The sequence below is a fragment of the Folsomia candida genome, unplaced genomic scaffold, assembly GCF_002217175.1.
Source record: "Folsomia candida strain VU population unplaced genomic scaffold, ASM221717v1 Fcan01_Sc012, whole genome shotgun sequence".
NCBI lineage: Eukaryota > Metazoa > Arthropoda > Collembola > Entomobryomorpha > Isotomidae > Folsomia > Folsomia candida.
Genome location: NW_019091204.1, coordinates 1,246,766 through 1,272,388, shown reverse-complemented (window position 1 = coordinate 1,272,388; position 25,623 = coordinate 1,246,766). Strand labels below are relative to the sequence as shown.

The following is a 25,623-nucleotide window of genomic DNA, read 5'->3' as shown; positions in this document are numbered from 1 at the left end:
TGAGATACCGATGAGCTTATCTGTCACTCCAACAAAAAAAGTTTGGCAAAATGATCGCCCTTCAAGTCGAGGCCGATTAATTTCTGAACCCCCCTCGTAAATGAGGTGACACGCACAAATAATCGACTACATGTCTCAATTACCCCAGTTCATCTTGACATAGAGTTTCCTACCGGCTCGGACAAGCAGAGCTACGTGACGATCTGCTGTTGTTTTTGCTGCTGATTAAAAACTTACTTTTTTCTCAGTTTCCGATCTTTTTAATCGAGGTATCCTTCATCCCCTAACTGATAATGGCCTCGTCACTTGACGTCATTCCTCGGGACAAGTTAAAAATCTGGGAAATCTTTCGTGACGTTGGACCTGAAGGAGAGAAGATTTTAAAGACGGCGAAATTGGCCCACGTTTTCAGCAGGGAGGCAGCCTACGTCGTCACCATGGCGGACGAAACTTATTCCTTTCTTCGTAATTCAGATGACGTCAGTAGGGTGTGCAAAATTGCTAAAATTCCCCAACTCTGCGGTGTCCGTGTTAAAGGTAAGTTACATTTATGCATTATGTATTTAATTACAACTTCAACCAGTATATAATTATGTATATGCGATGGATAATTATGAATGATATATAATTATAACGGTCAGCAAAACATAGTTAATACTTGCCTAATTTTATTTATCTGACTCCAGAATTTGCCGTTGGATGGATTGAGCTAGCCATAACGGAGGACGGATCCCTGTATTCATGGATTCTTAATGATCACGACGTGTTCGAGTTGGAACCTGATTCTACGCACTTCGCACTATTAGGCCGCCTGGAACGAGACAATGTTGACGAGAATACAGCCGAATCTGACGTCGTCCTGACCCCGCACCGTGTCCTGGGATCTTTAACCGAGAAGAAAGTAGACCAAGTAGCGTTATCGAGTATGCGTGTCATGGCGTTAACCGTGTCTGGGGACGTATACCAGTGGGGTCAGGTCTTCTCTTCTTGGACACCAAGGCTGGTTCCAAAGCAACATTTTCATTCCCAGCAAGTCATCTCGGTTGCCTGCACGAACGACATATCCGTCGCTCTTACATTTAATGGAGAGGTAATAAGTTATCGGGTTAGCATGAATTATACGTAATGCAAAAATTGCTACTTTCTAGACACCTGCCTTTAGCATAGATTATTAAATCCTTCTTAGACCCCCTGCCCCCCTAGCGTTGCGTAATTTATGTACGGCCCACAACTGGCAATGCATACATCATGTTTTTATTTGTATTTCAGCTATTTCAATGGGAACGGGACAACACGGTGCCGCAAAAAGTGGTCGTGGATGACGCCCCGTTTAAAAAGGTAGATACATACATCGTAATTTTTTTTACCAATCGAAACCCTGTACATACTTTGTTTTGCAGATAACTCGCAGCAAGAACCTCGTTTTTGCACTGACCGTTAATGGAGCGCTGTACTCGGCAAGATTGGAAGATTCAGAGTCCACGGAAAGAAAACCTATTGTATGGACGGACGTCTTTGGGGATGACAAATTTCAAGATATTGCAGGCTCCGGGGACGATGACGTGGTGGTTTTCGAGCTGAAGAACAACACCCGCTTTGCATTTCGTTACAGCGAAGAAAATTTGTATCCTCCTCTGACCTCATTTTCGCAAAGTTGTACCTCAATCGAGGAGCTTTTTGCGGAAAAGATTCAAGCAACTTATCGCACCGTTAGTGCACAAACTCACCTTAAACCACGCACCGTGGGGATCGACATCGGCAACTTGGGGAGCAAGGTTGACACAAATTTACGATAGATTATTCTGTCTAAGTGGGGTTTTCAAAATTTTATTTACAACAGGAAAATTCCGACGTAACGTTTTCCCTGGAAGGGAAAACCATCTCAGGGCACAAATGCATTCTTGCCTGTCGAAATGAATATTTCGCGAAAATGTTTAACCACGAGTGGAAAGAGGCTCAAGGAAGGTGAGTGCATACTTTCGAAGTTATTAAATGTTTCTAGATGTCACATTGAAATTTTTAATTCCGATCGTTTTAACCTCTGCAGCTTGTTGGAGGTCAAGGATACCAAGTACGGAACTTTTGAGGCCCTTCTCTTCTACATTTACAACGACAAGATTAAATTCGAGGAGGACGACTATGAGAATATTTTTGGTAAGCATATTTCAGATGTGAAGGAATTTTACAATCTCCTTAAAGCCCGCAAATTATTTTCAGCGTTTAGAATTATGCAAAATTTTAAATTTGGCTAATATGTAAAAAGCAATAATTTACTCCTACATATATGTTAGACCTCATGATGTTAGCGGACTCCTATTGTGACTTCAAAATCCGTCAGGATTGTGAGAAAATTCTGATTCGAAATATCACCACGGAAAATGCTGTCTTCCTTGTTCGCAACGCTTCCTTGGCGAATGCTTTGGTATGCAATTAAATAATCAATTGTTAGTTATAAATTTGGCATAAGTATTTCATTTCGTTCCTTGAAGTTTATCCGAATTGCGTACCATTTCAGGATTTGGAGAGAACCGTCGTCAAGTTTATTTTGGACAAGCGTCTCCTTGACTTAAATTCGTCGCCTGAAGAGCTAATCGAATTAGTGGGAATGCACGCATTCAAGAAAATATCGATGGGCGCGCTTCATCGAGTCTAAAATATTTCGAGTTTGCAGAGTAAAATAGGGTGTCCCAACTTTGTAAAAAAAATCGCTTTTTCCGCTCACGATTTTTTCGCTCTTTTTTAAAACTGCACTGCGCATGCGATTCCGATCTTTTTTCCACTTTTTCTGCTCAAAAATAAAATCAACTTCAAGATGATTTTTTCGCTCTTTTTCCCACTTGTGAGTGAAAGAGCAATCTCTCAGCTGAGGCAAAAAATAAATTCAGTTTCTGTTAAATTAATTTAAATTTCGTTAAAAAACTAATGAAGTGTCAAAATTAGTTATAAATCAAGTCTCCATCAAAATGAATACCCAACCAGTCATTTTGACGCGGAAAAGGTCCAAGGGTAAAGGTGGATTATCATCTTCCTCTAACGAAAAGAGTTTCAAGTGGACAGCGGCTAGGTTATAGTTTTATGTACATATTTAGGTGTCTAAAAAGATGGATTTTCTTCGAAGAATGAGAGAAAAATTAAGGTTTAATCAATGTGACGATACCCAACTTAAAAATGGATTCGACCGTTTTATGAAAGCATATACTGATGTCAAGGACAAACTGCAGCAATCTGGATTTGGAGTCGACCCAGAGAAAGATGAAACTCTAAATGATGGTAATAATTACTACGTTTAAGCCTCACGTATGAACCCCATTCACCGTTTAATTAATTAATAGGTTGGATTCTCAAGAAATGTCCATACTTCCACATTCTAGACGAAATAATGGGATCGCGACCGAATATTCAACCTCCACACATTGAACAGTCATCTGCATTTGGAGAAATTGGTGGCTCTGAAATTGTGGATGAAGATTTATTTGACCCAATGTCCCTACCGATGTCGCGACCGGTTGATTTCGTTATTGATGTAAAGTTAATGCGGGAATTTAATACGACCATAATTTTTTGGTAGATAAATAGATATTTATTTTTTACTCTTCTATATGGAGTCGGGTGAAGACAATCCATCTGATATCAACGTTGACCTAACGGCTACTGAAGGAGAAAATTCAATTGAACCTGGGGAGCCTGCAGATGGTAACTCAGAAGTGAAACGTCTTGTGAAGTCAACCCTTTCAGGGCTTGGTGTCAAGAAGGCGCAAAAGCCAAAAACAGCCGTGGGAGTTTTTTCAAGTATCATGGAGTTACGACTACAAGACCAGAAGGAAGTTGAAGTGAAACGTATCAAGTTGGAAGAGGAAAAATTTAATTACACAAGGCTCCTCGATGATAAAAAGTTGGACTTAAATCGTGAGAGGGTAAATGATTTTGCACATGTTTAATTTTGAATCATTCATAAAAATACAGTAATTTTGGTGTAGGCTGAACGAGAGTTGACGCTGCAGGAAAAAAGGCATGAGCTGGATCGAGAAATGAAATTAAAGGAATTACAACTAGTTGAGGATCAACATAAGCACGAGCTCCTAAAAATTGAGAAGCAAGGCGAAATCGATATTCGTAAATTAGAAATGCAAATAGAACTGCAGAAGCTCAAAAATCAGTCTCAATAAACTCAATTGGTTTTGAATTAGGAATACAATTTATTTCATTGCTAAAATAATTTCACATAATGCTGTTCTCTTTGCTTCTGCTGTTATTGCATTTCCAAGTTCTAAATTTTCATCGTCTTGTTCATCATCAGCTTCCACAACCATCTCGTCATTTTCAGTCCATGGGTCCCTGTGCATTAAAATGTTGTGCAGGACAACACACGCTTTTATCCACCGGCAACACTTGACATGGCCATTTCGGTCAATTTGAATACGAATCTGTTTCAAACTTTGAAATCGTCCCTTCAAGAGTCCAATGGTGTGTTCTACAGCAATACGATGGCTTGAGATATACTTCTTAAAAGCTCTTTGCGTCTGAGTAAGTTGACCTTGTCGTCGTTTGTAAGGAACAACGACAGTTTCAGATTTTGGATATGCTGAATCTCCTATGATATATTCCCCAGGGCTGAAAAAATGGTTAGGATTCTTCGCAATGTCACATGCAGCAAACACCTTGGCGTCGTGTACACTTCCTGGGTATCCAGTATAGAAATGTCGTATTATTCTGTTCGGGTCACAAATAATTTGAAACTGAAGGGAATATTCTTTTTTGCGAGACCAATACGTTTCTTTATCTTCCATGGGGGCTTTGAAGAAAGGAGCGTGAGAACCATCAACAAATCCAACGCACTTAGGCAAACCGTTCTGAAACATTTCGTTGCTGATTCTTCTTCTCTCATCTTCATTTGGCCACCTAATCCAATCATCTGATATGGCCAATAAACCTTCAATAATACGGTTTGTATAATTGTTGACAAAACCATGTGACAATCCAAATTTTGTAGCTATATTCTCGGAGCTGGATGCATTTCCATAAGTTCCCAATTGATTCAATGCAACTGCTAACTGCAACTCCAACGGTTCTTGGTGATTTGACTGAGCAATCGTCCCTAAAAGTTAGTTAAACTTAGTTAAATTACAAATTAAGTTACCGCTATTCATAATCAAATTTTATGATTTAGCTTACCTTTGATAATTTCCAGTAAATCTAGAAACGTAGCTTTATTCACCCTTAATTGAGCTCGAAACCTCTTTTCATTCAGTTGTGGTAGGACATTTTCTAACCAATGGACGCTTTTTGGTACAGCTTTACGGTCTTCGATATACCTCGAAGCTTCAAAAAACGCCATGGTCTCCAACACCTCCAATGCACTTTGAACATTATCAAAAAAGAAAATCTCACTGCAGCCCAACAGTTCTAAGAATTCCATGAGTTCCTGTTTTGAAGTCTTTAAAGGCATCTTGACTTAATGAGAGAACTAATTATTAAATTAATTGAACACAAAAAACTAGCGACTTCCACTTGTGCGGACGAAATAGATCAGATGTTTTCATGTAACTAAAAAAATCTGTACAGTCAAGTATTGAGCGAAAAAAGTGGATTTCAGATTTTTTAGCTTTCCGCTTTTTTAGATCTTTTTTACAAAGTTGGGACTCCCTAATGTTTATTAACCAAATATTTGGTAATAATTTTTTTAAGTTGAAAGTCAATACGGATTACTAGAATCCGAAGGTTAAAATTTGTGTACTACAAAATAATTCACGCAGTTGCTGGTAACATTGCAAAATCTATAAATGCTGTGAACTTTTACAATTATTTCTATAGAAAACTACCTTGAAATTTTTGTAAACGTATTGAGATGCAGGACATGTTTTTTTAATTCGTAAAATTGTGTCAAAAACCGCACGGATTTTACCAGTTATCAACGACTGCATGAATTGTCACCAAATTTTGTGACTTAATTTCTTAGATAATTTTGGAATTTCTGATAAAACTTAAATTTTGCACTTTTAAGTTCTGATGACTGATTATACATACATACGTAAATCATTTAAGGTACATGCAAGTTACGTTATGTAAATACCTTGGTAATATGTATATGCATAAATAAATAAATACATAAAAATAAATTCTGCTCGCCCAACTGGGTTAGATTTATGCATGTCTTCTACGTATAAATTTCAATTTAGAGAAGTATTATTTTTAATTCCCTCTCCTCTTTGAAAAATATATTTTTTAAGGTACTTGTGAAGAAAAGTCTGTGCCATGGCAAAAAGCATATGGGCGATCCATGAAAAGGTCACCGAGAGATTGACAGTCAGTTTGGCGAAAGCCAGTTTGGCGAAAAAAAAATTTTCGCCAATGTGGTAAAAAATTGCCATGAAAGTACTAAATGGCGAAATTATTGTCACATTTGGCGAAAGTGGAAAATTCGTAAAAGTACATTTGGCGAAATTTAAATTTCGCATTTCTTTATGTCAAATCGCTTGATTGTAGGCCTAATTCTTGAGCTTTCCTAAAAATACTTTGACATAGGTGGAACCAACTCAATTATTGTCTTTGTGAACATGGACTTTGTAGAATCAATTGCCGCAGCCTCGAAATCTAGTATGATTTGAGAAGGATTATAGTTTTTGACGTTATCTTTTACAACATCAAACAATATTTTGTAGCACTATTTTTTAGGGAGAAGGCATAAACTGTTGGAACGCATTGTCGGCTTGTTCGCCTTATGCCGTAAATTGCTTCTTAAATGCAATGCATGTATTGTGTAAAGTTGACCACTTCTTTTGAATATTTTTGGACATGATTTAAACATCCCGTCACAAATCCATGTATCCGATGGTCCCCGGAGGGTTGAACGCTCTTCATGAGTAACGATTTTCACAAAATCCTCGTTTTCGCCAAATGCGACATTATTTTCGCCAAAAGGTACTTTAAATAAAATAAAACTAACGTACGGTGAAATGGATGGAATTTGTTTTTCGCCAAATGGGATTATTTTTTGGCGAAAGTTTTTCGCCAAAAGTGTTTTCGCCAAACTGACCTGTGAGGGATGGGGTTTATTGCGCTGGGAATTTAAAGTTGACGACGTCTACCATATGTCTGCCATTTTTTAAAACTCCAACACCACAAACCTTGCAGAAAACAAGGGATTTCGGTGGAACTAGATTTCGGGCTGGCGGACGAAAAGAGGTGACTGGGTTGGGATCGCGGAGGCCTACACTAAATATTATTTTATATCACTTTATTTTTATTTTGACCTACAACTTATACAAAATTGAATGACTTTTACGTCAAATAGAAATAAACTAGTATCCAATAAAATGTGTTGATTTAATCTCTCCCCAGTCATTTTTTACTACATACACGGACGGCGAGTGGCGACAATTCCTGTATCTATGTAACGGGTGTTGATTTAATTCGATCACATGATTTTTTTGCGACAGAGTCAACTGTAATTTTGGATCCCGTTAGTATTTTTTTTGAAATTTTTAGGATAGGTGGAGTAAAGATAGGTGCTAGTCAGAAAGATGTTAGCATTGAGATATTCATCTTGGAAACGAGAAATTTCACGTTTCATTGAAATTCGTAAGTGCTGGAAAAAAAGTTCCTGGCAATGTGTGAACTAATTTTTTTTAAGGACGAAAGGCGACATGGACAATCCAAATTGGTCCCACATATCAGAAAAACAAAGACTAAACTGAAGTTTCGTTCGATAACACTAAGTTCTTGTCCAAATGGTCTGGGAACCACATACAAGTGATTAAACGAAAATCAAGAATAAATAGTTTATTGTGGTGAAATGTATCAGTGAATCTGAATTATGTGATCACGGAACTTACAACCTAATCATAAAAATTCTTCATCCCTCTAAAAACTTTGATGACCGTGTTACATTTGCATAAACGATCTAAAAAACCGGGTATTTGAGCATGTAAAGAATTGAGTCACCATACCCTTTGCAATGATTAATCTCAAATTAAGTTGTATCCTCAGTTACACTGCAGAGCTCGGCGGATATCTGGTGAAAACCTCCAAATATCCGGATATATATCCATATCCGGGCCAAAATCTCGCCCTCCAACCTCCAATATCCATCCAAAAATCTAGCCCTCCAAACCTCCAATATCCATGATATCCGCCGAGCTCTGTTACACTGACAATATGGAAGATATAAAACAGCAAACAAATTAAACGCATCATTAATGTATATCCGGAAATTAGCAGAGACTGGTCAATCCGGGATTAAGGATTGGGGATTGAGATTGGGATTGGGGATTAATTAGTCCTTAATCTCAATCCTTAATCCCGAGTTTTTGAATTTGAATCCTCAATCCCTAATCCCCAATCCAACTCTGTCAACCTTAATCCAAAAGTGGGATTGAAATGGGATTAAATTTGAATTGACTAAAAACTCGAAAAGCAAACTTCTCTTGAGATCGCTCCCCTTTCGAAAATTGACTGCATTTCGTTTATTTTTATCATACATTTAAAAATACTTTACAATATTTTGCAAAACTACTCGTATCGCGGTATCCTCAATGCACAATGTTCAAATTTTGTGTGAGCTTATAAAGAAATGTGAGTACTCTGACCAAATTGTGATCGTAGCTCTTCGTTAAAATAGTACCAAGAATAAAATTAGAATCCTTCCCCTATGTAATTTTTAGCACAAAAAAAATTTAATTGCGACTTAGAAATTGTATTCACAAGCGATCTAATTTTGCATGCAAAATGTTCAAAAGATTTCATTTTCAGAAGTTCAGAGATTTATTTAATTAATTTAAAAGTCTGGCATAATAATGCACTTTAATGCAAACAATTAATCCACGACTATGTAAATTAATTTCCATACCAGGTAAACCATAAATTTAGTCTCGTGTTAATCCCAATCCCAGATTAAATTTAATCCCGTGTCAATCTTAATCCCAGATTAAATTCAATCCCTAATCCCAATGATTTGCGGATCTTTGCCACCCATTATCTGCTACCCGTGATTATCCGCCACCCATGAATTGCTATCCATTATTTGCTACCCGTGATCATTTCCTACCCCCTCCCGCAAGCATTTTGGTCTTTGTTCTTGTATCTACAAATATATGTTTGTGCATATTATTATCTTTATAAAAATACATAAATTAATGCAAATTATTGCAAATTGAACCAAAACGGAGTTTCGACTATGTATACTATCTGCCATAAGGAGTTACCCTAGGGAGTAGACCATACCGATTTTTAGAAATTGTCTTAAAAATATGAACTTCGGTACTGTGATACTTAATGGTTTTTTATGGATGCATATGAAGTTAGAACCCAGTAGGGTCACCTCCACTGGTTTGAAAAACGGGCGTAGAAGACTAAAAAAAGTAAAAGCTGTCATGATCCTACAGGGTTAGATCAGCGTAATAAATAGGAAGTAAAATTTAAGATTTTTTTTTGCCAGGAGGACCCAGAGGGGTTTCGAAATTAGTTAAGAAAGCTGAAATTTTGCAATGGATTGTGGGAACGTTTTTGACGATTGTGAATAGTCGTTGGTACGGATCATTTAGCAAAAATTTTGAAGCGGACTCTGTCCCTGACTCGAGCTATATAAACACTGCACACAGTAGGTTTTAGAAAGATAATAATTAATCAAAGCATAAAATATTTTAACAAACAATCAACCTGTAAAAATTGAGGTTACAGCCAGAACATTTGCCTGGTGCACAAAGACTAAGCATAGTTGTGTCGTAAATATTCAATACCAAGAAGAGAATATTAAAAATAAAATGCAGAGTATTAGTCACAATTTCATAAGACCTTAATTTTGTCGGCTAAAAAATATCACTGGTAGTGAGGATAGACCAAAATACTTGCGGGTGGGGGTAGGAAATGATCACGGGTAGCAAATAATCACGCGTAGCAAATAATGGATAGCAATTCATGGGTGGCGGATAATCACGGGTAGCAGTTCAGGGGTAGCAGATAATGGGTAGCAATCTTCCGCACACCAATCCCAATCCTTAATCCCAAAATTTGAAAAATTAATCCTTAATCCCCAATCTCAATCCCAAGATTTTAAATGTAATCCTCAATCTCAATCCTTAATCCCAATATCTTTAATCCGCCAGTCTCTGGAAATTAGGTATGGAAGTTATGGTGACTGGTGTTTTTTGGGCACGGCTAGTATCAACTTGCACAGAGAATGAAATATAGAGTTTATGACTGCTTAAAATACACTGTAAATAGACCAAATAGCAAGGTATTATATACCAAAAATTGGCTGTGGTTCTACCTATAGTTTTGAAAAACCAATCTGCTTAATCGAATTCAAACACGCATGCCTCAAGTTTTAAACACACATCGGCCACGAATCCATTCTCTCCATGATGAGCAAATCGTCAAACACAGGTCAGCACTGTACTCAAAAATCCAAATTTTAATAAAATGAAATTCTTCCTCTACCCTTTCTTATTAATTTCATCCACTTTGTACCTTTCAAGTGGTTCTGAAATGACAAACTTTTCCGATATTGTCACCGTTTTTGAGTCGTGCCTCGTCGAACTTATAAATTACGAGGGGGTCGATCTAATTCAAAATTCTGACGTCAAGGTTCCCCTGATTTTGATACGGTCAGTCGTTTTCACCGTGCAGAGTTCTGATGATAAACCTTTCTACATGTTTTACCCGTACGAATATGCGTCCCGCCCAGAGAGGGAGGCTTTTGACGCGTCGGAGGAGAGGAATATAATCATCCCGTATCGGGATATCTCGACAAGGACGAAATTTCAGTGGAAATGCTTCGCTAGGTTGTTCTTCCTACCGCCAATGCCGGATTTAACAAGGAAATCAGAATTTGATGAGTATCTCGATGCCTCAAAGTTCTACACAATGTATGAGCGATACCATGTAAAATGTAAGAACAATTGGACGCATCCGTACTTACAGCATGTAAGTTAATAAAGAAAATTTATTGTATTTATTTGGCAATCAATGTAAGGATGGTTTGTACGTTTAGAGATTAAAACGGACAGAGCTTGAATTTTGGTAAAAAAAATTGCTAATTTTTGCAAATACATAAATCTGCGTATTTTAAACTGCAAGTGCTTAATTATTGATTTCACGCCGACAATACGAAACACGAGTAGGGTTTATACAATTTACAATATTTCTGATAAGTGGAATTTTCAATGAGTGTTCCAGATTCATCGTATTCTTGGTATTATTCTTCGCATCGTAAAATAGCTTTTGTCTCAACGAGCGTTAAGAGATTTTGTACGTATATTAAGGTTTTGCCATCAAAAATGTCATGCCCAGGGTAAACAATTTCCCGAAGCGTCACCGTTTTTTATTTGGTTCATTTGGTTTATTTCATAAATAAACTATTGTACGATCTCTAAAGCTATTTACGATGATAATTCTGAATAACTTGAATGTTCTGTTATTCCAGACTTTTGATAGTCAACATCACTGGAACTATTTCGCAAGAACCGCGTTGGACCATCCGTTTAGAACTTTGGCCCCAAAATATTACACCCTAATTCGTCGAACTAAAGAGTACAAGTGGGAATATGCGTTCTCCACGTTTTGGGGAGGGTTTGCATTGGACACCCAAATTACCGGGGTAGTCATCACGTTAACGAACTCACTGGACAATATTCAGTCCGCAGAATTACTCTGCACAAATTGCCCCGCAATAAAGACAACCGAACTGAAACTCCTTCCCGGGGTAAAATTGAACATGGCTTCAATGTCGCAATGATTTGGATTACAGTACGGAAATACCGCTACGATTCAGAATGTGGGGTAACATAAGGCAAGATGTGCAGAAAAATGCGAATAAAATACTGCGTTTAGGCCACAAATTGAGTATAGGGGATCTCCTGTGGGAATTGTTTGATTCCGATGTCGCCATGGAAATTGGTTTGTTATCGATCGGAATTGGAAAAGAGGCGGGAAATTTGAGCTTTATTTTCAACGAACAGTACGACAACGAATCGTCCTGCGGGGAGGTGAAGATGTTCGAGAGGATGCCGGTATTTTCCGTTTGGGAAGATAAGTTCCTACTTTCAAAAGGTAATTAACCTAATGTGACAAATTTAACTTAATGTTACACATTTTCACATGTTTCTCCGCGTACCCAAATATCCCAGCCAGACCTCAGATGAGTCTCGTCTTAAGTAAAACACGATCTGATCGTGTTTTATGCTAAATGCGTTCGTATTTTTAAATTAAATGTTTTATAGGTTTTTAAAATCAGAGAGCGTTCACTAAGAGACCGCCATTGGAGATAATTCATAGAAATTTGAATATTAACACATGTTCCAAATCTTGTTTCCAGGGTCTCGCGAAACGTTATCATTTGTCACATGCGGGGGCTCGTCCACCTCATCAGTAAATTTTTCCGGATTTATTTCCTCTTTCGACGTTTCCACGTGGATCTCAATTCTAACCTCGATCCTCACATTTGCTCTTTTTTTCACCTCCATATACACCCTCCGTTCAAAGTCCCCGCTTACCGGACTACGAATTTCCGTCGAGCTGAGCGTCCGCGCCCTTTTGGAACAGGGCGATCACATTACGGAGTCCAGCAAGAGGTTCCAAACCTTCATAAATTACATTTTCTGTCCCTGGATCCTGACCGCCATCGTTTTAACGAATGCATACAAGGGGAAAAACATCACCGATCTCACTTCACCCCTGCGTCTCGAGGGAATCACAAAGTTCTCCCAGTTTAAGACACACCCCATCAATTTCACCATTTACACCATGAACACCGCCTTCATGGAACGGACATCCCGGGAAGATTGTGGAAGCGTGGAACATGTCCGAGATGTTGGACACAGGCTTTATGACACTGCTTGAACCCGATATTAAAACAACGTTCGGAGAATATCACAAAACTGTGGCAGAGCTTTACCAGAATGATTATAGGAATGAAGATAAATATCTGTTAACACTCTTCAAACCAGAATTCAGGGAACTTTTTCGAGACTACTTCTACGATAAGGTGCAAGTCTACCCGGACTGCCATTTATTTCGGTTCAGTAACTTTACATTTTTTAACGTTTTGAAAAATTGTGATGAAAACGTGGCCGCCTTTGTGTGGTCTTCTGAAGCGGACGAGATTGTGGCAAAGTTGAAACAGTATTTGGGAAGGAGGGGCAAGTTGAAAATTTCGAGGGGGGAGGAACCCTTAATTTTTAGAAATAAGGGTTGGAAATTGAGAGGTCCGGGGAGAATTATTCCGATAGTGAAGAGGTTAACGGCACTCAAAGAGGCAGGAGTTGTGGATGAGTTAAGAAGATTGGGAAGAATTCGGAGGGAAAGGATGGATGGGATGAAAGAATTTGGGGGGAATGAAGCTAACATGAAAGGATTATCAATTAGGGGGAATATTGGAGCGGTTTTTGCCCTGTGGGGAATTTGTTTAGTTGGGTTAGTTCTAATGGGAGTGATGGAAGGGAGACATGTATTACTATGGGGTGGGATAAAGACGGGTTATTTTGTGATTAAGGTGGGAAGGAAGGGGTTTACTTGGTTGAGGCAAAAGTGCCGCCGGGAGAGATTTCTAGTCAGGACTCCTGACTCAGGAGGACTACTTAAAATGGTATTTGTGTGATGTTAAAAATGCATGAAAAAAGAGTTACGTCAGGAAATACATTTCTGCTTTAGTCAATAATTTGTTATAGGAGTTCAAGAAATGCAAGGAATATGCATGGATAAAATCCCAAGAACTACATAAAAATAAAATAATTTAGTGCACTCATTTATTGATTATGCTACTTTATCACCGCATATTATATTCTTCAGTATTTAATAAATTAAAGCATGTCAGTGTAAAATAAATAAACCGTTGCAAACGAAATGTAGCAAAGGGGTAAAAACACACGGAATTGTCATTGAGGCACGCGCACAACGTCTTTCTGCACTTCCCCGTCAGCGTCTCACATTACCGCACGTCTCATTTTGCCCCGTTTTGACACCCCGCGTACTTCAAACGTACACGACAATACCTTTCAATCGACACCCCACATGACAAAAGTCATTTCTTCGACATTCGACACCTCCAACACGGTCATGGAGTAGTCGCACGTTGAAATGATGGCGATTTCTGAAATCCCCGTACAAAAATACGTCTAAAACGGTGGAAACAAAAAATTCGACACCTTTGACCGTTGGCGTCATCAGCGTGACGCCGTGACCTTACGACCTACAACGCCCATCTTCGAACTCATCCCGTCCCCAAAAATTAGAAACACGTTGACGAAAACCGGATGTCGAAATTCGAATCCGTTCTAAAGTTATCCTGGATACGGACAGACAGACGGACAGACAGACAGACAGACAAGACATTTCCATTAATTTCCATAAAGGGGTTTTCACCCCTTAATAATCAGAAAATAATAAGTATATACATGTTTTAGATTTAAATTCTATTTTACAATTTTGGAACTTAATTTTTTTTCTTTAGTTTTTATAATTTCTGGTAAAAAGAGTATTCCCCCTTTACTTGTTCTGATTGATTATAAATGTAAAGACTTCGGCAATGTGTAAATAAATATATATATATTGCTAAGGAGGGGAGCTTCACCACCTGCCCTTCACAGATCTCGATGCCCTTTGGATATGTGGTAGTGCCCTATGAGTGTACTAAAACCCTGAAGTGGTTTGACTCCATGGCCACATTTGCGTCCGCCACACCCACTCAAAGGCGCCAAAAACAGGAAAAAAGCCCTGTTTTCATATACTTTAAATGTCACCAAAAATCCAATTTTGCACGGATTTTGATAAAATTTACATTTTTGTGATCCCAGATACTTGTGTGATCATATCCAGTAGATATCCCAACTTTTTTGAAATTTTGAATTTTTTCGAATAGTTCATCAGCTCGAAAATTTCGAAAATTTCAAAAAACTTGAGATTGCTATCGAATATTATCAGGCAGGTATCTGGGATCACAAAAATGCAAATTTTATCAAAATCCGCGCAAAATTGGATTTTTGGTGGATTTTTGAAGTTGGTAACTTTTGTGGTTTTCATCCCTTTGAGTGGGTGTGGCGGACGCAAATGTGGCCATGGAGTCAAACCACTTCAGGGTTTTAATACACTCATGGGACTCTACCACATATGCAAAGGGCATCGAGATCTGTGAAGGGCAGGTGGTGACGCTCTCCTCCTAAGTATTAAAATAAAAGAAATTCGGCTATCTCAACTGTACCAGATTTATACACGCTAATATGTAACGTTTACATCCACATTTGAAAAAATGTTTAGCTGCTACATTTATATTTGGACAACTTCAAACTTTTCTAAATCGAGTGAAAGCACTGATCTCGGAGGCCTACATTGTTAGCTTATGTATGTATTATACATATTGCCAGCCTTATCTAACTTTTCCAAGTTTTCCTGGTGGAATAGAAAGGAAAAAGAGAAGCAAGGACAGGATTAGAAAATAGGATTAAAATTCCTTCACTTGTTCCAAAACAGGGTGTCTCGATTTAATGGGACATTACATTTATATGCTTCTCTTCTTCTCTAATGGTGATGAGACGCGGGGAGGATACAAATCATAGATATACGTTACGTATAAGTATGTAAATATAAGTTATTCTAATTATATAAAGTGGAGATTTGATGTCACGTAGGCAGCCATAAATCGGAAATCTCACTTACCATGGAGCAGAGGTCAATTTTGCAGCAGCGCTAAATTTTATAATTTGTTGTCGGAGATGCGGCGTCTCCATGTTGAATGAATAGGAAATCGGTGTCGCGTAAAATTATTCCAGCGTCAGGCGTCTTTGACCTCTGAAAAAGAGGTCTCCCAGCTTAGGCTTTCTTATTAAAGCCAATCCGCGGTCCATCGATAACTAAACCTAATCAAAATTAACCAACTGATTACATTTATTTGAAAGGACAGAATTCGCCAATGTGTCGCTTTCTTTTGCATCCGAAGAGAAGAAAACAACTCGTAAATGGGGTAATCAAAAAATTTACACAACTCCGACCTATCTCAATCCGGCGGCGGCGCCAAATTCGCAAGATTCTTCTCCAACGTGGCACCCTAATGTTATAGTAGGAAATCAAATTTATCTGCGGGACATAAAATACAAAGTCGGCGCACAATCGGTGGCGTTGACCTGTTAAAGTTTTGGGCCACACCTGGCCATCCGAGACCTCCAACGTATTAAACTAGCCTGGAGTTCGTAAGTGATAAACCAATCGGATTAATCGATTTAAAACACGCAAGGCATATGTAAAATTTTTCCAGAACATATAACTGACTTGAGTCCATACCTTGCTTTCTTTAAATTTGCCAAAAACAGTTCAACATTATCCTCCAAAAATCCTAACATTCAATAAAATGAAATTACTCCTCAACTTCCTTGCATTCATTTCACCCACTTTATTATTTTCAAGTGCTTCTGAAATGACCAAATTTTCCGACGTAGTCACCGTTTTCGAGTCTTGTCTTGTCGAAATCATAAATTACGAAGGGGTCAATTTAGTCCAAAATTCTGACGTGAAAGTTCCCTTTATTTTGATTCGGTCCGTCATTCTCACCTTGAATCGTAACAATGGCAAGAATATTTTTTACATGTTTTATCCCTACGAGTATGCCTCCCGTCCAGAGAGGGAGGCTTTTAACACGACGGAAGTGTGGAATCCACCCACGCCTTACAATGATATCTCGACAAGGACGAAACATCAGTGGAAATGCTTCGCCAGGTTGTTCCTCCTCCCGCCAATGCCGGATTTGGAAATGAGATCAGAATTTAGTGAGCGTCGTGACTCTTCAAAATTCTACTACATGTCTGATCGAGATCATGTAAAATGTGGAGATTGGACGGACCTAGATTTAGAGCAGGTGAGTTGAGAAATCAAAGTTTTGTGTAGGGCGATTTATCTATGGTACAAACATACATATGTATGTAACTGTTCAAAAATTTGGAAATAAATACATTTGAAAAAGTGTTCAGTCAAAAAATAGTCATCCCGACTTCGGACTGAGGATATTCATTCACATTCAGTCATTTTTGTTCAAATTCATTTTATTTCACTTCATTTCTTATATATTTCGCCCCATGTATTAGGCATAAAGTGCAAAATGAAAGGATTGTGAAATCATCTCATTCGCAGTCACTCATCTGAAATGACCGACTCTTTCATTCATTTTCATTCAAATGGCAGGAATTTCGTTTTCATTAACTATAATTAATCAGTCACATGAATGAAGGTGAATAGGTATGGTTCCGTCATTTTCAATTAAATGACGGGAAATTCATTTTCATTCAGCATCATAATCCGTCGACTGAATGAAAGTGGGCATTTCGTATGAAGAAAAGGGTTCACTTATGTTTCAAATATGACCACAAATTTTACGAAACTCGGCCCCTTTTTCTTAAATGATCTCCTTCATAAACTATTTTACAAAACCATAATTGTGACTACCATGAATGTTATGTTATTCCAGATAAGGTATAGTCAAGGTCACTGGAACGAGTACCCTGTAACCGCATTGGACTATCCGTTTCGAACTTCAGCCCCAAAATATTACGTCCTTCTCCGTCGAACTGTCAAATACAAGTGGGAATATGCATTTTCCTCGTTTTGGGAAGCGTTCGCTTTAGATAACCAAATTACTGGGGTAGTGATAACCCTAACTCACTCACTTGACGAAATTAAATCTACCGAATTACTCTGCACGAACTGTCCCGCCATTAAGAAAACCGCGCTAAAATTCATCCCCGGGGTAAAATTTAATATAGAACGTCTTCAATGTCGCAATGATTTGGATTGTAGTTCCGAAATACCGATCCGGCTCCGAATGTGGGGTAAAATACGGGAGGATTTGTACCCACATGCGAACCGAATTCTTCGACTTGGGTACAAATTGAGCTTAGTGGATCTCTTGTGGGAATTGTTTGATTCCGATATCGCCATGGAAATTGGGTTGCTATCGATCGGAGTTGGAAAAGAAGCGAGAAATTTGAGCTTCATATTCGATGAACAGTACGACAACGACTCGTCCTGCGGGGAAGTAGAGATGTTCGAGAGGATGCCGGTATTTTTAGTGTGGGAAGATAACTTCCTGCTTTCGAAAGGTGAATCTATTTTAAAAATTGTGCACACATGTTTCAAAAATCCAAGATAATATATTTACAGCCCATTACTAATTTAGTTTTTATTGCAAACTTTTCTTTCTCAAAAGGTGTTGAACCTGTTTTAGAAATTTTAATCTCATAAAAGTCGCAAAAATTAAAAAATGTATGCATTTTACAAATCTTATGTATATCCAGGGTCTCGCGAAACGCTAACTTTCGTCACTTGCGGTGGGACGTCAACGTCATCCGTAAACTTTTCCGGATTTATTTCCTGCTTTGATTTCTACACGTGGATCTCGCTTTTAACCTCAATCTTCACATTTTCATCGTTTCTGCTCATCACCTACACCATCCGTTCCAAAGCACCTCTAATTGGTGTTCAAATTTCCCTCGAAGTTAGCATTCGTGCCCTTTTAGAACAGGGCGAACACACCAGCAAGAAATCCCAAACTTTCCTCTCTTACCTGTTTGGCCCCTGGATCCTAATCACCATCGTGTTAACGAATGCGTACAAGGGCAAAAACATAACAGATCTCACGTCACCCCTGCATCTCGAGGGAATCTCAACTTTCCCTCAGTTTAAAACACACCCCGTCAATTTTACCATTTACACTCAAAATACCGCCTTCATGGAACGAAAGTCGCGGGAAGATTGCGAAGATGACGATCATGCCCGGTTCGAAACGAGGTACGCACCCATGGCAATGTTTGAACAGCTCACAGTTAAAGACCAATTCGGGGAATTTCACAGAATCGTGGCAGAGTTTTACACTTCTAACTTTCAGACTGAAGTCAACGATATATTGCCCCTCTTAAAACCCGAATTGCGGGAACTTTTTCGGTACTACTTCTACGACAAGGTGCAAGTCTATCCGGACTGTCATTTATTTCGGTTTAGTAACTTTACGTTTTTTAACGTGTTGAAAAATTGTGACGAAAATGTAGCTGCATTTGTGTGGTCTTCTGAAGCGGACGAGATTGAGGCAAAGTTGAAACGGTATTTGGGAAGGAGGGGCAAGTTGAAGATTTCGAGGGGAGAGGAGCCCTTAATTTTCAAGAGGAAAGGGTGGAAGTTGCGAGGTCCTGGACGAATTGTACCAATAATTGATAGATTGACGGCACTTAAGGAGGCCGGGGTTGTGGATGAGTTGAGAAAATTGGGGAAACTTAGGGGGTTAAGGATGGATGAGATAGAAGAATTTGGAGGGAATGAAGATGATTTGAAGGGGTTATCGATTAGAGGGAATATTGGTGCTGTTTTTGCCCTGTGGGGAATTTGTTTAGTTGGGTCAGTTGTGATGGGGGTAGCGGAGGGGAGAAACGTGCTGTTGCGGGGTGGAATAAGGTTTGGTATTTTTATTCTTAAAGTGGGAAGGAAGGGTTTTAGCTGGTTGGGGAAACGGTTTGGTGGGGAGAGATTTCTTGTCAAGGAAGGTACCAAAAGGTAATTAGTTGTCGTTCGTAGTTGTTAAGAAACCAGTTTGGTTTTTAACAAAAAAATTGAACATTTACATATATTATCCGATGATAAAATCAATGTATTTGTTTTTAACGAAGGTGCCGTCCATAAATTATGTAACACAAAAATCATTATGTAACACAAAAATCACGATTTTTAGAACTCCCCCTCCCACCTTTAAACATGTTTATGGAGCCCTACATCCCCCTCCCCCCTCTTGCGTTGACCTAACGCCGTTAAATAATTTATGGACGGCCCCAAATGACATGACGTATATTAGTGCACTAGTTTTTGGCTTATTTCCTGCTTGTGACAAAATATCTCCGTAATCATTACCCGAAAATGGAACACTGTAGTACCTCCGCGGATGATGATTTGTCTCATTAGTTAGAGTGAAATACATACACGCGCCTTGGGCGTTGACATATGTAAATCCTAAGTGTACAGGTTGATGTTTCTGAAATAATTAGTGTTTTACGTATGAAATAGACTAGTTTAGGACGCTATTTTCCATCAAATTGCCTACTATGTGCGTGCGTCCGAGGTGGAATAAATTATTAAATAGTGTTAACTTTGCATAGCTTAAATTTTGTATTCTCTTTGGGCGAAAGATACATTTACATTCATATATACTTATGTACATGCATCCGTTATTAGCTCGCCCTGCGTAGCATGAGAGCTATTGAATTCCTCTTGTCCGTCTGTCTGTCTGTCTGTCCGTCTGTCTGTCTGTCTGTCCGTCTGTCTGTCTGTTAACGAGTTTTTTGCATCAATTGATGCTAATTAAACAGCCCCTTGACCATTATTGGATACGTTAGGCGCACCATTGGTACTAAACAAACCGAATCAAATTTTTTAACAAGTTAATAGGACCATTGATATCTAACAATCGGGAACACAAAATGATGCGAAATAATTGGTAGAAGGGATGCAAAACGCACCAATAATGCAGAATATCCGGGAGCAATGATCATACAATTTTGACATAAATTTTTCAAAATTATCGTTGATCGTTGGTAGGTAATTCTGCACCAGTGATGCACAATTTTTGGACTCTGCTCGATGGATAATAATTATTCATCTATTTTGTTTAATTTTTCTGCACCATTGGTGCAACATTGCATAAAAATTATTTATCCACGTTGTTGGATTTTTCTGCACCATTGGTGCATAATTGCAAAAAATTATGTAACTATTTTGTTGCATTTTTCTGCACCTTTAGGGCAAGTTATAACCAAACCATTATTACAGGGTGAGCTACTTCTAACGTTACTACGGTTTATTTGAATTGTACGTATAAACTGAAGATTTGATGGCAGTCGGGATCCCATAGATCGGGGATCAGATTTGGTTACCTATTTATGTATGTAAATATCTTCGTCATTGTTAATATGCTTATCATCTTATGTGGCTAGTATCTGTAAGATTAATTGGTATCATATCTTTAATAAAACAAGTAAGTACAGAAGTAATTGATGTACTGCGAGATTGTTTGGCGTCAGCCTTATACTAAAGGTGGTCACGGTTTATAAGATCACTTCAGGGACCTCGTCAGACCATAGAGTGGATACTTATTTATTAATATCCTTATTTGTTTAAGCTGTTCATCATGCATATGGGCAGCTGTGAATATCTTCAAATATCATCGTTGTAAATATCTTCGTTATTTTGAATAGCCTTTTAATCCTATATACGTACCTGACACGTGTAAAATTAATTGCCAATTACCTTTTGTTATGTATGCATTTAGAGGAGAGATGAGAGAGCAGAGATGTGTAGTTTAGGAAGGCTTTATTAATAATAATTGTGGTTGAATTATTTCATTGCATTTTGCATACTATTTATGTACCTAACACTACGTATATACCTAACACTACCCTCTTGCAGGAGACTTTTTCTCCTGAAAAAGAGTAGTGACGCTAACTTAAGGCTTAGTCGTCTCACGGGCATATTCACCCATGCTGAAGAAAGATTAGATCCAGCGTCGCGCTTTTCATTGTGAGAGTAGGGCGAACTCGCACGTCCTGCTCTCCTCCTCCACCACCATCGGCCAAGTCGGTTATTCTTTTCAACCCACGCTCAATGCATCGAGTGTGGGTGGAGAATAATAACCGACTTGGCCGATGGTGGTGGAGAGCGATTTGGAAGGGTGAATGATGAATGCGGCGTGACATTCACCATTCACCAACTGAAACTAAAACTGCTCCGGTAGTTTTAGTGTTATTTTTATTTTTTAAAAAATGGGGCAGCCCCAAGAAGACGGCGAAGGTCCCCCTTCTCCCCCATTGCGTGGGGGGAAGAACTATCATCATGGTAAGGAGAAAGTTATTTCCCTCTTACCACTCCTATCATTCCCCCCACTAAATTAATGTATTCATCTTTTTCTTCAGTCGGGAGCAGACGACGAGCCACAACACGGTCGCCCACCCCCACCCTGAAGAAAAACAAAACCGCCAGAGATCGGCGGTCTTCATCCGGATCGAGCGAGAGGAGCACGAAGCATGATGGTAAGAAAAAAGGTATTTTCCCCACCACCATGCCCATTCCTCCTCTCGCTCAAATTATTTACCGGTCTTCTTTTTCTCCAGGTGGAGACAGACAACGAGCCTCAATCTGGTCGACCACCCCCACCGAGGGAAAGAAGAAGACCGCCACAAAGCGACGATCCTCTTCGGAGTCGAGCGAGAGGGGAACGAAGCATGATGGCAAGAAAAAAGGTATTTTTCCCACCACCATGCCCATTCCTCCTCTCGCTCAAATTATTTACCGGTCTTCTTTTTCTCCAGGTGGAGACAGACGACGAGCCTCAAGCCGATCGACCACCCCCACCATGAAGAAGAAGAAAACGGAAGCCAAGCGACGGTCCTCTTCTGAGTCGAGCGAGGGGAGGGATGGGCGTAGCGGTAAGATAAAACTTATTTACCCAACCACCACGACCATTCCTCCCCTCGCTCAAATTATTTACCCTTCTTTTTCTCAAGGTGGAGGTCGACGCAGAGAAAAATTCCGTACGCCAACCCCCACCAAGAAAAAGAAGAAAACCGCAGCGAGGCGACGGTCCTCTTCTGAATCGAGCGAGGGGAGGGATGGGCGTAGTGGTAAGAGAAAACTTATCTCCCCCACCACCACACCCCTCAAATAATTATGGGGTGAAGCGAAGCAAGATCCCCTTAGGGAAATTTTTTGTTACGCCGGTTTTAGACGTAGTTTTGGGCGGGGATTTCAAAAATCGACATAATTTTGATGTGCTATGACCATGTGACCGTTTCGCTTCACCCCTTTGCTACATTTCGGTTGAAGAGGTTTATTTACCTGTTTCCCTTTTCTCCAGGTGCGAGACACGATCGTCGACGGCGGCGCGACCTACAACTACAACGAGTTGCACTTTCTTCTCCTCCTTCTACCCTCGAGGGGGCTTCTCGAGCCGTGGGAGGGGAGCCAGGTGGGGCCGGCACCCTGAGCGGGTTCCACGAGACCCGGGATCTCCTCCTCGTAGGCCACCATCTGTGGAGGAGGTGATTCCCTTCAGGAGGATTGCTCGCCGTCCACTTTTATAAATTTTATGATTTTTTGTTAAAATAAATGAAATTAAAAAATATTGTCTAATTTTTATTGCTTAAAATTCATTTACATAACAAGCCTTTTCACATGAATATATATTCAAAAATTATCATGTATGGTTAGCTGCTTTATGTATTCGTTTTGTCCGTCTGTCTGTCCGTTAGCAGAAGAACGAGAACGGATAGAGGTAATCGAAATCGGTTTTCCACATCATACATACTACCCCAGAAGGAGGATCCTATCAACTTTTGAGGTCAATCGGACCACCCTGCTCGTTCGTAGGGGGTGTGGTCTGGGGCAAAATGAGACTTTTACTAAACTTGAATCTGTAGATGAAGTAGAGCAAAATTGAATATTCCCGCTCTGTCGTGGGCGTGGTTGGGGTGAAATGACTGAAATGAGATACAACAAAATCAATGGTTTGGGTGATTTGAGGCAAAACGGGGAATTTGAAATCACCATACTTTCGACGCACAAATGTAAACCAGCTTAAAAATGTCAATAACCATCTGACGCTACGAAATTTTCTTTTCGGACCACGCTGAATTGCCACAGGGAACCCAAAGTTATGCAATCAAATGACGCATTTATAGCAGATCATTGTTATGCATTACTGAGGGCTCCACTCTGTGGAATGCTGGGCCCCCAATGGGTATTGTTCCAGTTTCCTTGTGTTCGATTCATAGTATTTTTATCCAAGCCGTTATATTATGTGATTGACTTTTAAACATCAAGAAGACCATCCTCGTCAGGTGGATCAACAGCTGGAGTCGCACTGGCTCCTGCCTTGGCAGCCTTTTTAGCAGCTGCTGCTTTTATAGCGGCAAGACGATATGCTGGCTGCCTATATCCCATGTTGCGATCAAACCTTGGGTCGATAATTTCCCACACCAAGTCCTCCATGAAGAAGGTAGTCATCTTACTACGCATTTTCTCCCACGTTTTTTGTGTTTCTTCGCTCTTCCATACCCTGATTACAAGGATATGCCCTTCAGGTAGAATTGGCCGCGCTTCATGTGTCAATGGATCGATCTCTACTGCACCTTGCGTCCAGACTACAAAGTCGCAATAAACACGCCCAGTTATATGTAGCTGCATAACAATTTGCTTGTAGTAATGATGAGTCTTGACAATTGAGTATTCTCCATCCTTATTACGAACAATGAATTTCCCTTTCTTTCTAGCAGCAACATTTTCTGGAAGCTTGTTCCGTTCGATATATGGGCATTTTATCTCCAAAATGCCATCGTCTCCTATTAAGGCATCGGGGCTGGCACCAAACCCGGCAAACTCCATTGAAATGAAGAGCCCCGCATCTGTAACACTTGCTCCAGTTTGCCTCATGTATAGCTCCCTTGCTTTCTTCTCGTTCAAGTGTCCCCAGGCTATAGGTGGTGTCCCTGACAAATTCAGTGGTCGCAGAATTGCATCAATCATTCCTACGTTGCTGGTAGAATTTTTCAGTCCACAAACCGATCCTGCAATACTTGCGGTGATTAACCCATTCCTGCGCTCTATATACACGTCGTTTTCAAACTGTCCGATTGTCTTCGTATGTACCTCCCATTGTTCCTCTTTTGTGGTGACACTTCTCTCGGTTAGCCATTTTTGAATTTCAAATTGTACCGTTTCTTCATTTTTATCTTCGCGTTGAGCCCTGTCGCCGTAATGCCTGTCTCCTTCTGGGTTCGGTTTACTGAAAAACTCAGGTTTGTCCGACTTTCCAACGTTATATTCTCTGCTGCGTTTCTGGAGAGGACGAGCTTTCCTGGCAGCATCAAGTTTATGTAACTGTTCGCGCACACCCTTCCATAATTCCGACGGGGTTTTTCCTGGGTTCATTTTTTCGTATAAATCCACATACCATGAGGGTCCATACATGAATGAAAGTGTTGCTGCTTCAACTCTTCTATTGTATCCACCTCTTAGGATGATGTTAGTACGGCGACCTTGTGCAAATTTGTTGATTTGCGATTGAAAACTCTCGGCAAGATTCGTATTCATTCTATAAATTAGAGATATTGATAACTCCGCAAGCCTCTTGATAATAGCCGTGATTTCCTTCCATATCTTGGACGAGAAAAAGTCAGAAGGAATTTCCCTGAATTTTCTATGAGTAGCTGAACTGGTAAACCCTGGTTCAGTTGTGGGACCTCGGTGCTTGTAGAAATCTGGAATGACAATCGTTCCGTCATTGCACATTATCGAGGAGCAATCTTTATGACAATCAAATATATGATACGGCATGGCAATCAAATCGTCAGCAAGTGTATCTGCATTTGTCCCATTTGGTCGATGTTGAATATGCAAAGCAATGAGGTAGTTTACATATTTTCCGAATAGATAGACCCTGTCTTCCAAACAGTCTCTTTCATATTTTTTGTACCCGGTGTTTGGATTACTGCTTTTGATTGCTTGCAGTAGGTTCCTGTTCATTGACCGGATGGCATGAAGGTAACATTGTATCTTTTGTACACTTGTGAAATAATTTTCTTTCATATACGTATCCTTTATTGCTTGATAAACGCT

At 39.5% G+C, this 25,623-nt stretch overlaps 4 protein-coding genes across 6 annotated transcripts; 3 read left to right on the top strand and 1 right to left on the bottom strand.

Annotated features, from left to right (window-relative positions):
• The first annotated feature begins 200 nt into the window (after positions 1-200).
• On the top strand, positions 201-6,116 carry LOC110855485 (RCC1 and BTB domain-containing protein 1). 3 transcript variants are annotated; one of them, XR_004835980.1, is made up of 10 exons: positions 201-537; positions 687-1,090; positions 1,270-1,338; positions 1,401-1,775; positions 1,841-1,965; positions 2,048-2,154; positions 2,292-2,422; positions 2,516-2,672; positions 5,686-5,730; positions 5,957-6,116. XR_004835980.1 is itself a non-coding variant. In XM_035856167.1 (9 exons), exons 1-8 carry the CDS (start codon positions 294-296, stop codon positions 2,651-2,653), a joined length of 1,593 nt encoding a protein of 530 aa, XP_035712060.1. In that variant the 5' UTR covers positions 201-293; the 3' UTR covers positions 2,654-2,672; positions 5,686-6,116. The 3 variants fall into 3 exon arrangements, 2 of the variants coding, with proteins under 2 accessions (XP_035712060.1, XP_021959583.1); XM_035856167.1 differs by having other exon boundaries at positions 5,686-6,116; XM_022103891.2 differs by lacking the exons at positions 5,686-5,730; positions 5,957-6,116 and having other exon boundaries at positions 2,516-2,900.
• Positions 3,008-4,166, top strand: LOC118437268. The gene is made up of 3 exons (XM_035856188.1): positions 3,008-3,270; positions 3,333-3,914; positions 3,978-4,166. The coding sequence occupies exons 2-3, from the start codon at positions 3,600-3,602 to the stop codon at positions 4,164-4,166; spliced, it is 504 nt and encodes a 167-aa protein (XP_035712081.1). The 5' UTR covers positions 3,008-3,270; positions 3,333-3,599.
• Positions 4,197-5,692, bottom strand: LOC110855483 (putative nuclease HARBI1). Its single transcript, XM_035856186.1, has 2 exons — positions 5,158-5,692; positions 4,197-5,095 (listed from the first exon to the last, which is right to left on the bottom strand). The coding sequence occupies exons 1-2, from the start codon at positions 5,444-5,446 to the stop codon at positions 4,197-4,199; spliced, it is 1,188 nt and encodes a 395-aa protein (XP_035712079.1). The 5' UTR covers positions 5,447-5,692.
• A 15,616-nt stretch (positions 6,117-21,732) lies between the features above and the next one.
• LOC118437228 (RNA-binding protein with serine-rich domain 1-like) lies at positions 21,733-23,106 on the top strand. Its single transcript, XM_035856114.1, has 6 exons — positions 21,733-21,846; positions 21,924-22,040; positions 22,122-22,250; positions 22,320-22,436; positions 22,515-22,631; positions 22,865-23,106. Exons 1-6 carry the CDS (start codon positions 21,774-21,776, stop codon positions 23,050-23,052), a joined length of 741 nt encoding a protein of 246 aa, XP_035712007.1. The 5' UTR covers positions 21,733-21,773; the 3' UTR covers positions 23,053-23,106.
• The last annotated feature ends 2,517 nt before the right edge of the window (positions 23,107-25,623 follow it).

Excerpts from the sequence above, each read along its gene's own strand:
- LOC110855485 (XM_035856167.1), top strand. The coding sequence starts at position 294 with ATGGCCTCGTCACTTGACGTCATTCCTCGGGACAAGTTAAAAATCTGG. Across the intron at positions 1,091-1,269 it reads CTCTTACATTTAATGGAGAG|CTATTTCAATGGGAACGGGA; the intron begins GTAATAAGTTAT and ends TTTGTATTTCAG. Across the intron at positions 1,776-1,840 it reads TCGGCAACTTGGGGAGCAAG|GAAAATTCCGACGTAACGTT; the intron begins GTTGACACAAAT and ends TATTTACAACAG.
- LOC118437268 (XM_035856188.1), top strand. The coding sequence starts at position 3,600 with ATGGAGTCGGGTGAAGACAATCCATCTGATATCAACGTTGACCTAACG. Across the intron at positions 3,915-3,977 it reads TGGACTTAAATCGTGAGAGG|GCTGAACGAGAGTTGACGCT; the intron begins GTAAATGATTTT and ends ATTTTGGTGTAG.
- LOC110855483 (XM_035856186.1), bottom strand. The coding sequence starts at position 5,446 with ATGCCTTTAAAGACTTCAAAACAGGAACTCATGGAATTCTTAGAACTG. Across the intron at positions 5,096-5,157 it reads CAAAGGTAAGCTAAATCATA|GGACGATTGCTCAGTCAAAT; the intron begins AAATTTGATTAT and ends ACTAACTTTTAG.
- LOC118437228 (XM_035856114.1), top strand. The coding sequence starts at position 21,774 with ATGGGGCAGCCCCAAGAAGACGGCGAAGGTCCCCCTTCTCCCCCATTG. Across the intron at positions 22,041-22,121 it reads GAGGAGCACGAAGCATGATG|GTGGAGACAGACAACGAGCC; the intron begins GTAAGAAAAAAG and ends CTTTTTCTCCAG. Across the intron at positions 22,437-22,514 it reads GGGGAGGGATGGGCGTAGCG|GTGGAGGTCGACGCAGAGAA; the intron begins GTAAGATAAAAC and ends CTTTTTCTCAAG.